At 43.2% G+C, this 15,915-nt stretch overlaps 1 protein-coding gene across 1 annotated transcript in view; it reads right to left on the bottom strand.

Moving 5' to 3' along the window:
* The window catches only part of LOC145418740 (uncharacterized), a 143,190-nt gene that overhangs the window by 25,381 nt on the left and 101,894 nt on the right, over positions 1–15,915 (bottom strand). The window contains exons 7-9 of the mRNA XM_080287073.1: positions 10,957–11,477; positions 8,448–9,680; positions 7,673–8,132 (exon numbers count right to left, since the gene is read on the bottom strand). Coding sequence (XP_080143199.1) covers positions 7,673–8,132; positions 8,448–9,680; positions 10,957–11,477 — 2,214 coding nt within the window. The remainder of the gene's footprint in view (positions 1–7,672; positions 8,133–8,447; positions 9,681–10,956; positions 11,478–15,915) is intronic.

Raw genomic sequence — 15,915 nt, 5'->3', positions numbered from 1 at the left:
TGATAGAGGTAAGAAGAGGATCCGAGGCAGGACGAGACACCTAGTGTGCATCTCCTGCATCACCCACCACACCACCTGACACACCACCTTCCTCACCACTTTTGTCACCAGCACTTTTGACACTTTCACCAGCTAATGCACTCACTTTGTTCATAAACCCTTCAAAGCCTATTTCTGACACCTCAGACATCGCACCATCCTCTTGATCCTCCCCAGAAAATGGCTCTTCTGATGTTTAAGGGAGTGATTCCTCACTTTCTTGAGGCCGCAGGTAACGGGTGATGAGGCAACAGTTGGCGCGTCTTGAGATGGCAATGTCATGTGCTCGGGGTACCCCCAGATTTGGGCCACTCTTCACTGCTGTCTCGCTATTACGAGTTCCGTTCGAGTACTATTAAAAAATACACTAAAATTCAATAAAAAACAGACCCTCGAGTACTATGCGATTTGAGTACTGTGAACTCGCGTACTGTGCGTACCTACTGTATACTGTATATATATATAAACTTGTATACTTGTGCATATTAGGTAGAGCCACACAAAAAATTTGCTGACAATCTTTTGCCAGCACGAGTCCTGCCATCCACAGTTCCTATTCCTCCCCAAAACAAGATAGTATCCTTCCTTCTGATTCTCTTTTGCTGTGTGCTTTATAATGGTATCATATAAATATAATTCATATAGCACCTTCCACTGCCACAGCTGGCACAGAGGTGCCACTCAACTTGTGCTAACGGTTGTACCTAATATTTCTATGAAAAATCTAGAATTGAAAAAGGTCAATTTTTAACACAGTGTACGGGTGTACAAAAAATTATCGTTACTCAAGAGTATGACAGATATGAAATCGAACACTACAATGGCTGCTGTTTCTGAAGGGTTGGTACATCCATATTGACGCATTTATTACCACAAACACAGGATATACCTCTCATATCCCATGCACAACCAACATTGTTGGATATACAGGGGCACCAACAGTTTCCAAGCCCCTGCCTGTTTTTTCAAAGCCATCGTTGTTTCTGCCATACTGCTTAGCACAACATCGTAACAATACTTTTCTGTACACCTGTACACACCACAGATGTGGTGAACACACTTTACACACAACCACAGGGTTAAGAGTAATGTAAAGCATAAACATAATTTCTTCCTGAAATTATTCAGAATTAAAAAAATAAAAAAATCAATGTTTATTGACGGACTGCCAAGATATGGTTTATGGGGACCCCCAGTATACTGTACACATATATTATGCAATTGAATTTTTCTAATACATTGTATTTTCTTCTGTATGAATTTGTAATTTTACTGCAATAAAATCCCACCACAATACTGTCATAAAAATCAGATTCTGTACATGAAATCCATAAAGCTGGCAGCAACAGTGTACAGTACAGCCAGGGGGATCAATGACCAACAACACTCTGCCAACATTGTCCTGCCTTCCATATCTCTCACTCCTCCATGACAGTTAGAGAGTACCCTTCCTTTGCATTATCTTTTTGTTATGTACTTTATATTACCAGCCTCACACATCTCTCGTTGTGCACTATGTTATACTATTAGTACTGTACATAAAAATATTTCATGTAACATTTCCTATCACCACAGCTGGTAAAGAAGTGTTGGCAAATATCTGCTCAAGGCTGTACTGTTACATGCGTTAATCTGGGGAAGGTACAATTTTCTTTACCTAAATTACATGATGAAGTTACATTTTGTTATGTATTACAGCACATAAAAAACTGAAGAATTATAATGGAGGAAAAAGCTGCACTCTGAATACAGGTAATGAAAGAAACATTAAGACAACCACATGGGTGAAACAGGACATAAGCAAGCTGTGTGTCCCTAACCTGGATATTTACCTTGTTACTGCCACTGCAACTATCACCTTCAATCCAATGATGTATTTTCTGTTTTATTCTTGCTGTCTCCAGTTCTTATAAGCCATAGAGACTTTTTGAACTTGATACACAGACTTAAATAACTCCTCTGTGAATACAGATCCCTTCTAAATTGAATACGAAATAGTCTGTCGGCAGCCAAACAGTACAATCTCCCAAATCCAAATGTCTGATTTGCAAATACCCCCACTTTCCAAAATATATTTTCACATGAACATTGTGGCTGTGAGAAAATGACTGAAAAAACCCTGAGATAAGGTCACAGAAGGCACCCCTAGGGATAAGGGACTGAACAGGGGGGCTGGCTGCCAGAGATTGAGTAGCATGGAGAGTTTCCATTGGTTGACGAAGGGCAATGTATGCAAGCATGTTGGAGCCTTTATAAATGATACAAATGATATGATATGAGGGAAGTGTTGATATCATATATCCTCTCACAATCTATGCATATCTAAAGACAAAGTTTACTTGTGGACAAGTATAACCAGCAATGATGTATTGCTCATACAGGCTACCTCATTACACTGACTGCTAATGGTACTGAAGGTTTTTTTTTTTTGGTTTTTTTTTACATAAATTTCTCTGAGTTATTATGACTCAATTTTCCAAAACACTCCATACTCCATAAAGCCTTTGGACCCAAACATTTCTGATTTGCGCCTGTTGTATATATATATATATATATATATATATATATACCGTATATATAAAAGCATCGGTGGACTGATGAGGCTATGAACATAAACAGTAACTGCCACACCCACGCTGCCTCTCTGGAGTTTAGGGGTGTGAAGCCAGGCTGGTGTAGTGCAAAGCATTTAATGCTAAGCCAACCACCCTATGCCCCTGGTAGCACTTTACATGATAGACCTCCAGGACTCATACATAACAGTTTGGGGGGGGGGGAATAAAAATAAATAAATAAAAACTCAATAGGTACAGTCATGAGCAAAGGTTTGAAAATTTTCAGCCAGCACTGTGTCTTGCCTTCTAAATTCTTACTTCTCCCCAAACGCCAGAGTATCCTTCCTTCTCACACACTTTTATTGTGTGCATCAAAACATATCACTATCACATGAAGACAGCTCATGTAACACCTTCCATTGATGCAGCAGCCAGAGAAGTGTCGGCAAATTTTTTGTGTATGACTGTACCATTATAATGCCAGTGCCACATTCATGGCTAGGCAAGTGCATCAATGACAAGTGGCTTTTCTTTTTCCCCCCTTTTTTTTCTGAGTCCAATCCCCCTTTCTTTTTTTTATCTCCCTCCTTTTTTTTTTTTTCTTGCCATCTCCAGGGCACTTTGTTCAATTCAGGAGAATTCCCCAAAGGACAATAAGTTAATGATAGGTTTATCTAACTCATCCACTTCAACTACACTTTTTACTCTAGCCCAGACTTTCATTTTGCGGCTATTTCATGTAGATCAGTGGCAGAAAAAAAAATGTTATGGCTCTACCTCCTTTCCATAGCACTTTTTTATGACCTGAATCATATTCTAGCATTAATCTCTTTTTACAGCTCAGCACTCAAGATGTAGAGATGGCAATATAGAGCAAGTCAGAGAAAAAAGGATATAGTGACTCCTAAGATAAATAAAGCCAGCTTGAAATGGTAAGAATAAACCAGAAATACATTACCAGACTGAAGGTGAATCCAGGGTAGTCCAAACATACTGCACTCTCATTCTCGTGCGTTGCAGGATGGCTCAGCATTAATCGGTTGCTGCCCTGTACTGTGTCCTACTTCCCAACACCCTTTTCATGCTTTACATTGTACAGCCACCAACTGCATGCTGATTTGTAATTTCATGATGTACCTACACACTGAGCTGTCCCCAAATCACGCAAGACTGTGAAGGGCAATATTCAGACATGTATACCTTCATTGTACTTGCCTATCCACTTAGTAATTGTGACTGGTTGTGGGAAAAGATTAGGCTCTGGATACTCACTGGCCTCACACTTCCTTCATTTGCATTGATCACATCACCAATACCAGTACTGGGTTAATGACATGACAGTTCAAGTCTCACCAAAATACACGGTGTCCATAAAAGGTCTTTACCTAAACCTCACCAAACCTTACATCATCACCATCATTATCATTGATCTTGAGGCAACCCCTGACTCATCCGAATCTGAATCCAGCAAAATGCAGGCTGTAGGTGCCTTCTCCTGCAGTCCACCATCCTCCTTGCAGAAGATTGAGAATCTGAGGGACATTTGCATGACAGGCAAGAAGAACCACCAGTTATATTACTGCCACCACAGGAAGGCATCCATCACTAGCACTACACCACCACCATCACAACCACCATCACTGTCATCATCATCATCATCATCATCATCATCATCATCCAGACCTCTTTTCTCAACCAAAGATGGGGCAAGATGGGTCTAGAATGCAAGAAAAGATAACAGCAAGACAGACTGATAAACCAAAACAAGAGCTAAACAAACCCTTCCACCCCTGGATTCCATTCTCCACGGCTGTACTACGGACCACACCCGGATGGAGCGCTGTACCTCACTACAATGCCAACCATCCAAAACCTCTGTGCATTTGCTGGCAACATACCGGCCTGTACTCTTCTCATGTCCCCTCCATATCCCCCAACAGGAGGATGGCAGACGGCACAAAAAAGACAGCTTTGACAAGCAGTACTGGGTTCATGTTCTGATGAGCCTACGGACACTACTACTATTACTACGGTACTACCACTCTGCAGGAGAAAGAGGCCTTCATGTGGTGGCATTGATATAAACGACGGCTGCACTGCCTGGTTATACAAATGTCCGTCAAGTCCCTCCCTATGCCCCAAAGGGAGGATGGTGAACTGCAGGAATGGTTCAGCTTCAGTCAGCAGTCCACTGGGTTTACATTCAGATGAGGCTGAGACTTCAACTACTAGTGTTACTCCAACTACTGTCCGGTTATGGGGGATCTCTAATGCCCTTCCTTATCACCTTATCTCTGCATATATTCCCACCTACAGTATATCTAATGCCCTTCCTTACCACCTTATCTCTACATATATTCCCACCTACAGTATAATGCTTATACAAAACGCCTGGCAATATTAAAAGCTACATATAACACCAGAGAGAATATTAAAGTGCAAGATGCAATATAGGTGCTCCAAGGCCTCCTACACTGCACTGGAGAGGAATGCCTTCATGTGGTGGCACTGATATAACCAGACAGTGCAACTGCCTGTACTGCCTGGTTATATAATGTCCATTCGTCAATAGTGGGACCTTGCTTTACATGAGCCTGGTTTATGCTAACCACCCTTTACAAAGCAGTCTCAATCTCTACCCTTCCTTCTGCCTTTGTCACCGGCCAAACTATGATTTATGCAGGAGGATCGCAGCTATGAATCTCGGATCACCGCCTTCAACATTTAAGACAGGCGTGGTGACACGGCGGCCACAGGACGGCCCTGATGCACGTGCACACACCACTCTGGACGTCCTTCCCTGCCTCTTTCAATGATGCTGGCCACATAATATTCCCGACCTTGACCCACAAGTGTGTGAGAATCCTGTGAAATCCATCATCATTTTCACAATTACCCCGTACTAAATGAACCACGATGCTCCCCAAGCAAAAAACAGATCTCAGTGTGGAAGCAATGGCAAACACACGCCACTCACCAATGAAAAAACACAGGATATTCTGAAGTGTTTAGACGCTGGAGAATGAGTGCTGGACATTGCAAAGTCTTACGAGATAATGAATCAACTGTATGGACTGTGTGCTTATACACGGTAGGTGGCTTGATTGTTGATTGAAATGTTTATTGTTGTAAGAGTATAGCATTATGGTGATGGCCAGGAGTGGTCAGTGAATGAGAACACACACACACACACACACACATAATGCAACCTAAGACCACCCAGCAGGCACTCTCTCTCTTTCTCTTTTGCTAAAATGCCATTTTCACATTTTTTTTAGATTACATTAGGAATTTTTGACCTGGAATGGCTGATAATGATATGCACACATGATACAAGTAACTATGGTTGCATTACAGACATGAACATTGTATATAAATAGTGTCAGCTGACTGGAGTGTTCACAGTGGACAGCAGATCAGAGGTCTGAGTGTTTTGCAGGACCACTAAGTCTTAAGCGAAGGAGTAAAGCCCTGCATAAGTCTCAACAAAAACTATGACACTAGTCACCTCTACTAGTGTGTCACGGTGAGTTTGAATTCTACTGTTACTATTACAGTATTCTTGTACAGAACAATCAATTTTACATTAGCACAATGATGTTCAGTGTGTTTATACATGTGTCTGATATGGGTACAATATTCATGAGAACCATAAGAGGGGCTTATTAAAAACTTCTGGAGGTTCTCCCACATAAGCCATATAACACTTTATCTTAAGGGACTGTTTAAACAAAATTTGTTTACAAAGGGACCTTACTCTCAAATTCCTGTGTAAAACAGGGGGCCCGCTGTACCTCCTTATCCCACATGACAAGGATGGTGGACTGCAGGGGAAATGCAACTTAGTCTGCTGTCCACCATATTCAAGTATCTGCTGAACCTGAGGCCAGCTCTGGGGAGATATTCACAGGCAAATTTATAAATAACTTTCATATCAGTGACCTATTTTTGTAGGATGAACAAAGACAGAAGAGAACCAAGTCCTTCCCTGAAATTTGCATTCTATATCTCTAATATGATCTGAATAATAATTCTGTATCGTAGTTGTTGTTGTTGATCAATGTTCATATGAAACGTGAACCTGGTGGGTGGAAGATTTATGCTGCCCTTCTGCTGCAGTCCACCATCTCATTTCAAGGCAGAAGGGAGAGAGTTGAGAGACATTTCTATAACCCAGCAGTGGAGCAGCTTGGCTATGTCAGTGGCACCACATGAAGGCATCCTTCTCTCTCACTGGATTCAAACAGTAAAGACCTTTTATAGACATTGCATACCGATACATGAAATAAGGAAATCATCAATGCTGACAGGATAAAACTTCACCTCAACGCCTTCTTCCTTATAAAGGACAGATAGTCTGTTGAACAGAGTAGTACACTACATACTGTACATCACAAAACAAATTCACACACACTGCTGAAAAAGGAAGATCTATGCAACATGGCCTTTATGAAAAATTTGTACCAACCATTATCAGTGATCATTAGTCCAAGTGAACTGAGCCAGTCCAAAGAAATCTTATACAGTATATATGTCCTCCACTTAGCTACACCTAACACCACACACCCGCAGAATAGGCATCACTAACCCCTTCAGTGTGGTGCTGACTTAACAATTTATTCATGTAACCTCCATATAATTTGATTCAATTTACAAGGATCTCTTGCAGTCTCTATCTAGTTTTTTATCTATAGCCTTAGTCTCAGAAGGGATGGCCACAACCAGATTGTCTCCATGTCATGTCCTCTGCCATTAAGTTGCACTTTCTCCAACTCACACCCCCCCTCACTCATATACTTCTCCATCCCATCTCTCAATCTCATCCTCAGTCTCTTCTTCTCACTTCCCTCCTTCACCTCAATCACATACACTCTCCCAGACAATTTCTTGTCCTTGTTGTGAAGAGGTTAACAAAGGCTGCCTCTAACCAATTACTCTGAAAATTTCTTCTCAAGCTGAAAATATCTAACAGCAGCAAGAATATGATGAAGAATAAATCACCACACAGAAGGGGTTAATGAATTTCATTGCCGTTTACCACCACCCTCTTCCTCCCCTCCCTCCCCACCCTCCTCTACCGCCCCTAGGGAAGGGCCGGCCGGGTGTGCCGTGAGGGCCTCCACGGCGGAACTCATCAAACTGGCCGCCTCTGCCATGAGGGGAGTAAAACCCACCAAAGCCCCCCCTGCCCCTGCCTCTGGGGTATGGAGGGGGGCCGTAGAAGCCTCCGTTGCCCTGTACAGGGCTGAAACCGTCACCTCGGAACCCTCCCCGGTTGTGGTTGAAGCTCTGGAAAAACTTACCCCTTGCCTTTTGCTGGTGGAACTCGCGATCTAAGCTTTTGATGATCTCAATAACATTGGCCTCGCTATCGTTCTTGTTGCTATCTTCCTTACTGGAGCTGGAAGAGTCTTTTTCATCCTTGTCTTTGTCCTTGTCTTTGTCCTTGTCCTTGTCCTTGTCTTTTTCCTTGTCCTTGTCTTTTTCCTTGTCCTTGTCTTTTTCCTTGTCCTTGTCCTTGTCCTTCTTCTCCTTCTCCTTGTCCTTGTCCTTCTCCTTGTCCTTCTCTTTCTCCTTGTCTTTGTCCTTGTCCTTGTCCTTGTTTTTGTCCTTGTCTTTGTCTTTATCTGTTGACTTTCCATCTGAACCAGCGGCCTCAACAACTTCCTGAAAGCTATCGTACCACTTCCTTCCATCATTAGATTCCTTCTTATCTTTCTTATCTTTAATTTTATCACCAGCGCTTGACTGACTATCTGACTTCTGTTGTGGCTTTGTGGGCGTATTTGTGGTATGTTCATCACTATCAAATGATTTTCTTTTTTCACCCTTTTTGACCACTGAACTTTTCACCTCTGGAACTACAACCTTAACACTTTCACCTTTTTCTTTCACATCATTTGATCTTTTTGAATTGAAACTTGGGAGTATTGTGATGTTTGGTGCTCCTATGACACTAATGGGCAAACGAGAAGCCTTGGCATCACTCGCACTAACTTTCCTTTCAGCCTTCTTTTCCTGACGTGATCCACCACTTTCTTTACCCTCTGTGTCCTTACCAGCTTTAGATTTTGATGCCCTCTTATTATTCACTGCTTCCTTCCCTGATTCATCACTAATATCCATGTCATCCTCTGAAGCACTGATGTCCATGTCTGATCCTGAATCTTCATTGGACTGTTTGATTCCGGATTTCTTTACACGAAAGTCTGTATCATCCTTCTCAGCAAACAACGACTTGATGGAAGGTATCTTTTCACGCTTTGACTGTGCTGCATGATCAGACAAGAAACTGTAATCATAACAACGATAATCGCTGTCCTTGTCCTTTGGCGTTAGACTTACTAAATTTGTCCTGTGATCACTGTCCTCGCCTTCGGATACCAACTCTCGTAAGTTGCTTCGCGACGTGCAGAACGCTGGAGGTAATGGGGGTGGAGGCAGGACAGTGGGGATTCCCTTCTCAAATGCAGGTGGGGATGATGGTGTGTCCAGTGCCTCCAGCTCCTCCTTACCAGGAGGTTCACCCCAATTGCGATCGTCCGTGTCATCGTGTTCGTCTCCTGGGTTGCTGTACTGTTCGTAATCTGACCATGAATGACTGTAACTCCTGGACAGGTCATACTCACTGTCTGGTCTATCCACCCTGTCATGACATCCATCAGGTGGAGGTGGTGGTGGTGGGGGCGGCGGCGGGATCCAGAGTGACGGCCCATCGTAAGACGGGTACATGGACTGTTCTGTGGTTGGTGTGGGAGGGTACACAGATTTTGGTGACGTATCAGGGGGTGTAGGGTAGGACTGTGAGTAGTGTGACTTGGTGTTATATGACGCTGGGGTGTAGGGAGATGGAGATTCACTTGCAGGAGGGTTATTTGTAGGCAACGGTATGGAAAGACAAGGAGGTGGTCGAGACAGGTCGGGTATTGGAGTGTTGGGAGCCGACGTGGTCGCAGGCTTGATGGGTTCATAGGCGGATGCAGCGGATGTCACACTGCTGCTGGCACTACCCGAAGCACTGGTCTTGCTCTGGTAAGCTTTGCCAAATGTGTCAAGGAGCTCAGCAGCACTCATTGGCTTCAGTTCCTGTAAAAATGTAACCATTAACTAAATTACACCCTTCAACAACATTAGCTACAGCTGTGTCCACACCAAATGTGTGCTGGCACTGGTGGGTACAGGCAGGAGTATATCAGCACTGTAACCCATACAAGTGGACCCAATGGAAGTAGATGGGTGAAGACAAGACCTTCTATTGGTTACACTGATGCATAACTCCTCATCACAACCACCTGTGCCAGCAAGCATTTGCTGTGGAAATAGCCTAATAAAAAAAAAACTACCATCATATTGCAAGACATATATGTTGTATGGTGCTGGATACAGAGCTACACATGTACACCTGTTGCTTATCATGTGAGTGTTAATATGACAACAGAGATGACTGGTGTCCACACTGAGTTTAGCTATGGGTTAATAAGTAGGCAATGTTGCACTATGTTTAGAAGGCTGGTTATATGTTGGGAATATACCTGAGCATGCACACTGTACTCTGCTGAAATTGTGGCCAAACCAGATGGGATGTGAAGCTGGCTTCCCTCACACCAATGCACAGACAAACTTGGAGGAAGTACAGTAAACCCTCTATAATTTGGATTAACTGAGGGGAACTCTATGTCAAATTATCCAAAAATCCTAATTATTGGAGCTCATGCTTGACCCTATCCCCAAATCACACCCATGCTCACTAAAACATGGCTTTTTCACAAAATCATTGAAAACTGCCGTATATTATTACTTTATACTCAAAGAGTGCACAATGCAATAAATAAAATAGAGTCAAACCTCAATAACAAAGTCTTGCAACACAGTACTAGGGTACAGTACACTTGGCTGTACCAAAGGTACTGTACAGTTCTTAAAAATTACTTTTATCACTACACTTACCGCTATAAAAACTGTTAACGTCCACTTATCACTGGAGCCCTTTTTGGACTTGTCTCACTTAATTCGAATTTCTATACAAATTAAAATAATTTGTCTGGTGGTCAAAAAAGATCGGAATTAACCGATTTCCGAATTATTCGGGTTCGAATTAGAGAGGGTTTACTGTAAATAAAAAATATACTACAGAGTTGGCTTGTCTTCATTTGATGGAAGTGGGGCACTCTAATAACTTAAATCCTAAGTCATGGTTGCATGAAATATTAAGAGCCTTAGTTATATGGTAGGAATGAACCCTCTTAATCACCAGTCTAATTTAAAATAACCCTCTAATGTGATTACACTTGGCCATCAACTGAGTGAATGAGATTAATTATCTCAACTGGAATGAATGAGTGTATGGAATACGTACAGTGACCTTGGGCAGCTGCAGCGGAGTATCATAAGATGAGGTTGGTGTTGGTGTTAGGGGATACTCTCGGTCCCTGGATTTGCATATTGGTATGTGCCCATAGTCCCTGTCTGATGAGGAATGGTCCCTGCTGCTGCGGAACACCTCCGTTATGCTCTCGTGTGAGTCACGCGAGTCCCGGGAGGCCCTGGAGTCTCGGAGGTCCCGCACCGGAGTGTAGCTCCGGTGGTCGTCCCCGGACTCACGTTCCCAAGACTCCTGCGCCCTGACTTCATCAAGGTCATGCGCCTCCCACACCTCGTGGCTTTTGTATGAGTCCCGGGTCTCCTGCACCTCCCACACCTCTGAGCTATTGTTGGAGGGGGAATGAAGGTCTCGGATCTCTTGTGAGGAATACTTCATCTTCTTTGGCGGCGTTTCACCCTTTCTGAGCACGGCCAGACGACTCTCCAGGTCACTATTATTGCCATCAAATGCATCCTTGGCAAAATCAGCAAAGTTGGAGGAGTTCAAAAATGAATCCAAACCTGAAAAGTAAAAAAACATTCAAAGTAGATGCTGTTTAATTCCCTATTAACCCCTTCAGTGAAATGACCTGTTTGTTAGTTAATTCTTCCCATCTCCAGACCATTTTATTAAACACAGGATTGACTGATTAACTGAATATACAGTACAGTAATTAAAATCTGGAGGTGCAACTGCCAGGGTCATATGCTGCTGGTTAAACCACAGGAACTTCCTGCAGTAAAGAGGTCTAAAGATGCTACATTTAGGTAACTCCTACAGCACAAAAAGTGTCCCTTGGGTTGAATTAACTGTCTAGAGCACCAGATTCCGTGCCTCAAAGGGACCGTGAACAGTGCCGCCAAAGTTGGGGCACTGATTTTATGGGAAAAAAGCTAATCGGGACCAGGACTGTAAGAAAACTCACCCTCCTAGTGTATTTACTACTTTAAATACATCTTAAAGTTACCTGGAATGTTGCTATTAACCTGCCTTTGAACCTCTGTAGTCAACCCCTTGAAGCAGTGAATTCTGGGGGTGACGCAATGTTACATTTCTTTACATCTGCATCACACAATAGACGGGCCGGGTCTTGAATTTTGGGCCCTGACACACTAACGCCTTCCCGGGCTCTCCTATTCAACCACTGTAACAAAAGGTGTTCAACCTCCAGCATAACTGAGCTGTACTCAGTCGTTGTTTTTACTCGTCTACCTCCAGCGCCTGGTTCAAAATACTTCTTTGCATGGGGTTAGACTGGCAGTTAATGTGCAGATGTCCTGTACCAATCTGCAAACTTCAATTTATTTTTCCTAAAGTTATGTTGGTCCAGTGATCAAGAAAAAAATATAATACGTTGTGCAATTTATATTTCTTTTATTTATACCAAGTTCTATATCTTTTCAAAATTTGCAGGGTGTTAGTCACAGAGTGTGACCTTTACCCTACGGCCACCAAAAAAAAATTAGGTTAAGTTAGGTTTGGAATTACCCTAACCTAACCTAACCATTTTTTTTCAGTGGCCGTTGGGTAAAGGTTGTGCTTTGTGACTAACACCCTGCAAATTTTGAAAAGATATAGAATTTGGTATAAATACTATATCAAACATATAAACTGCACAACAAATTTTTTTTTTTAATCACTGGACCAGTATAACTTTAGGAATAATACATTTAAATTGGCAGATCAAAGTATAGGACATTTGAATATTAGTTGGCTTTAAGTTCACTCAGCTGTTTTCTCCTACTACCCACAGCTGACTCTGGCACATTAAACATTTTGCATATTTCACAAGTACAGGCTCCTTCCTCCAACTCCGGCATGATTTTATTTATTAACTTCCCGCCATACTTGTGTTTTTTCACCCCCTTGCCAGGGTTGGACCAGGGTCCTCGCTATGGGGAGGTGCTCGTTTCATTTTGTTTCGTTTTGAAGGCTCCAACATGCTTGCATGCGTCGGCCTTGGTCACCTAATGGCGGCTCTCCACGCTGCACGATCCATTGCAGCCTCCCTGTTCAGTCCCTTAACCCTGAGGTCACACTTAATGACCTCATTCCATGTCTTTCTCGGTCTACCCCTCGTAACCCCACCCCCAATATTAACTCTTCTCACTTTCTTCACCCAATTATCATTCCCCATCCTCTCCACATGTCCAAACCATCTCACTCTACCTCTCCTCATCACAACACCAATACACTCCAGTCCCATCCTACCTCTCTACTCTTTCATCGTGAACCCAGCCACCCCCCGACCTTGGACGCAGGGATGCACTATACATCCACCTAATCATTGTCATTTCTGTACGTCTGAGCCAGCGAATATCCTCCTCCTTCACTGCCCAGGTCTCACTACCACATAGAATTACACTCCTAACACATGCTGCATACAGAGACCCCTTAGCACGAAGGGAGAGTCCTCTCAATGTCAGGAGAGGCAAGAGCTCCCTGAACTTCTTCCAACCACTTCTCACCCTAGCAACAGAGCTAGCTCCAGCCCCACCTCCAGCACACAACATGTCTCCCAAATAACAAAACTCTTCCACACACTCAAGAGATTCACCAGCAAGTTCAATTCTTTCACGTCTGACAATCTCCACCTGCTCTCCCCGACACGCCATACACATAAAATCAGCATTATCTTGCAATCTACCTCTGATACCACTACATCTCTTATGCACCCATTTATCACAAACACCGCACAAGCTGGAATTACTTCCCATGCCCTTGTGGCAAACTGCACATGGCCACTCTCCCTCGTCTTTGACAGTACCACCACCAACCCTAGATATTATCACTTTTGTTTTATCTGCATTTAACCTTAAGCCCTTGTGCCCCATACCATCTCTTCATTTCCTAAACCTTTCCTCCGCCTCCCTTTCGTTCTCTGCAATCAACACCAAATCATCAGCATACAACAACTCCCACGGGAGTCCATTTCTAAAGTCACGTGAAAGGGCTTCAAGTACCATGATAAACAACAAGGGACTCAAAACTGACCCCTGATGCACACCAACATTCACAGAAAACCCATCACTCAAATCTCCATTCACTCTTACCTGGGTGTGAGCACCCACATACATAGCCATAACCACCCTAACCAGCCACTCCTCCAAGCCAAGCTTTCTCATTGCCCACTTCACCACCTCTCTAGGGACTCTGTCAAAGGCCTTTTCCAAATCAACAAAAACAAAATAAAGATCCCTTCTCCTACCAATATATTTTTCCTGAAGCTGCCAAACAATGAATATGGCATCAGTGGTCCCCCTACCTGGCATAAACCCAAACTGCATCTCATCAATATTCACTCTTTCTGTAATCATACCTTCTAAAACTCTCCATTACCTTCATTATCTCATCTAAAAGCTTTATACCTTTAAAAGCTTTTTCCCTCTGCTGGGAAATATAACCAGGTTTGGCTCCTGGGCAGACACTGCAGCTGTTCCGCTCTACCCAGGATGCAGAGCCACCACGTGTAGGTTCCTCATCAGCATTTAACCTATATAGTATGGACATGTACAAAGAATGCACACAGACTGGCTGCCAGGGAAACTGTGTGAAAGTGAGACAAAGGGCATTGCTGGCACAGAAAGACCATATGTAGTGTGGAAGAGTTCAATGAAGAAAGCGTCGGATGAGGAAAAGGAGTGTTTGACAAAGTGAGAAAGGTGTGTGAGAATAACATAGCCTGGAGGCACTTCTGTCATAGCCATCCCCTGTTTGGGAGTTCCCAGGAGGGAGCATAGCACTGGAGATGAGGATGACAAACAACCCAACTGAATACTGTAATATACGTCCGTCATTTTTGTGTTTAACCTACTGGACCCGATGACTTGTTTTATTCTTGCTGTCTCTACATGACGGTACGCAAATAAAGAAAGGATATTTAGTAGAGAAGATGTTAATTTGATGCTAACTACAGTATATTTAGTGACATAAATACCTCTGAATCTAATAATAATTACAAATAAAAGACTACATCAGAATCTATCTAACTACATCTATCTATTTGCCAGACACCTGAATCCTGTAAGGGATGGCCACAAACAGATCATCTCTATGTCACCCTGTCCTCTGCCATTTGGCTGCCCTCCCTCCAACTCACACACACTCTCTCTCATATCTCTCTCCACTCCATTCCTCCATCTCACTCTTGGTCTCCCACTCCACCTTGGAGTGAAGGGGTTGACATACTGAATACTCTGCACCTCAATACACCTGAAAAGATGGACAGACTGACACAACTCAGCTCAGTATCACAGTAGTAGGAAGGGAAGCTGCAATCCCAGGCTCATCAGAAGGTGCACCCAATGAGCTGCAGGCTGAAGTTGCTTTTCTTCAGCAGACCATTATCTTCCTTTCAGGGGATAGGTAGGGAGCTGAAGGACACCTGTACAGTGATCCCTTGGTTACTGTGCATTAATAGCACCGTGCCTAGTGCGTGATAATAACACTGCACTTTAACCATAGCACAAAACCTGTGGGGATATTAACGGTACCAGGCACCTCACCCGTAAACCCCATTTTTCCTCTTAAAACAATTTTGATCCACTAGATACATACCTACTGCTATGGTAAGTGCCAGAAACACACAGGCCTGGTTAGGTTAAAAGAGATGATGAAAATGGCACAATAAGGAAGAAACATATACCACAGACAGACCTGAGATGGGCTTGAGGTAAGGGCTTCTGAGGTTAGAGGGTGGAGAGTTAGTGGTCTCCACCACCTGGGTTCCTCAAGTAGGATCTCATCTCTGAATCCCTCAAAGCCATCAGACACTATAGATTTTGCACCATTACTGCTGGCAAAAACCAGCTAAGGTGAACAATAAAGGATGTTTTTTAGATGGCTGCCTGATGCATCCCTCACTCCTTGCTTCTGTCAGTCCACAGAGAATCGACACCTGCCAGTACTTGGCATTTGCATGGGTCTGGTTGTCCCGTTGAAAGAAAAAAAAAAAAAAAC

The sequence above is a fragment of the Coenobita brevimanus genome, chromosome 116 (genome assembly GCF_032717465.1).
Source record: "Coenobita brevimanus isolate Jiangsu-jjx chromosome 116, ASM3271746v2, whole genome shotgun sequence".
In the NCBI taxonomy this organism is placed as follows: domain Eukaryota; kingdom Metazoa; phylum Arthropoda; class Malacostraca; order Decapoda; family Coenobitidae; genus Coenobita; species Coenobita brevimanus.
The sequence above is the reverse complement of the archived record's forward strand: the minus strand, read 5'-3'. Positions and strand labels throughout refer to the sequence as shown.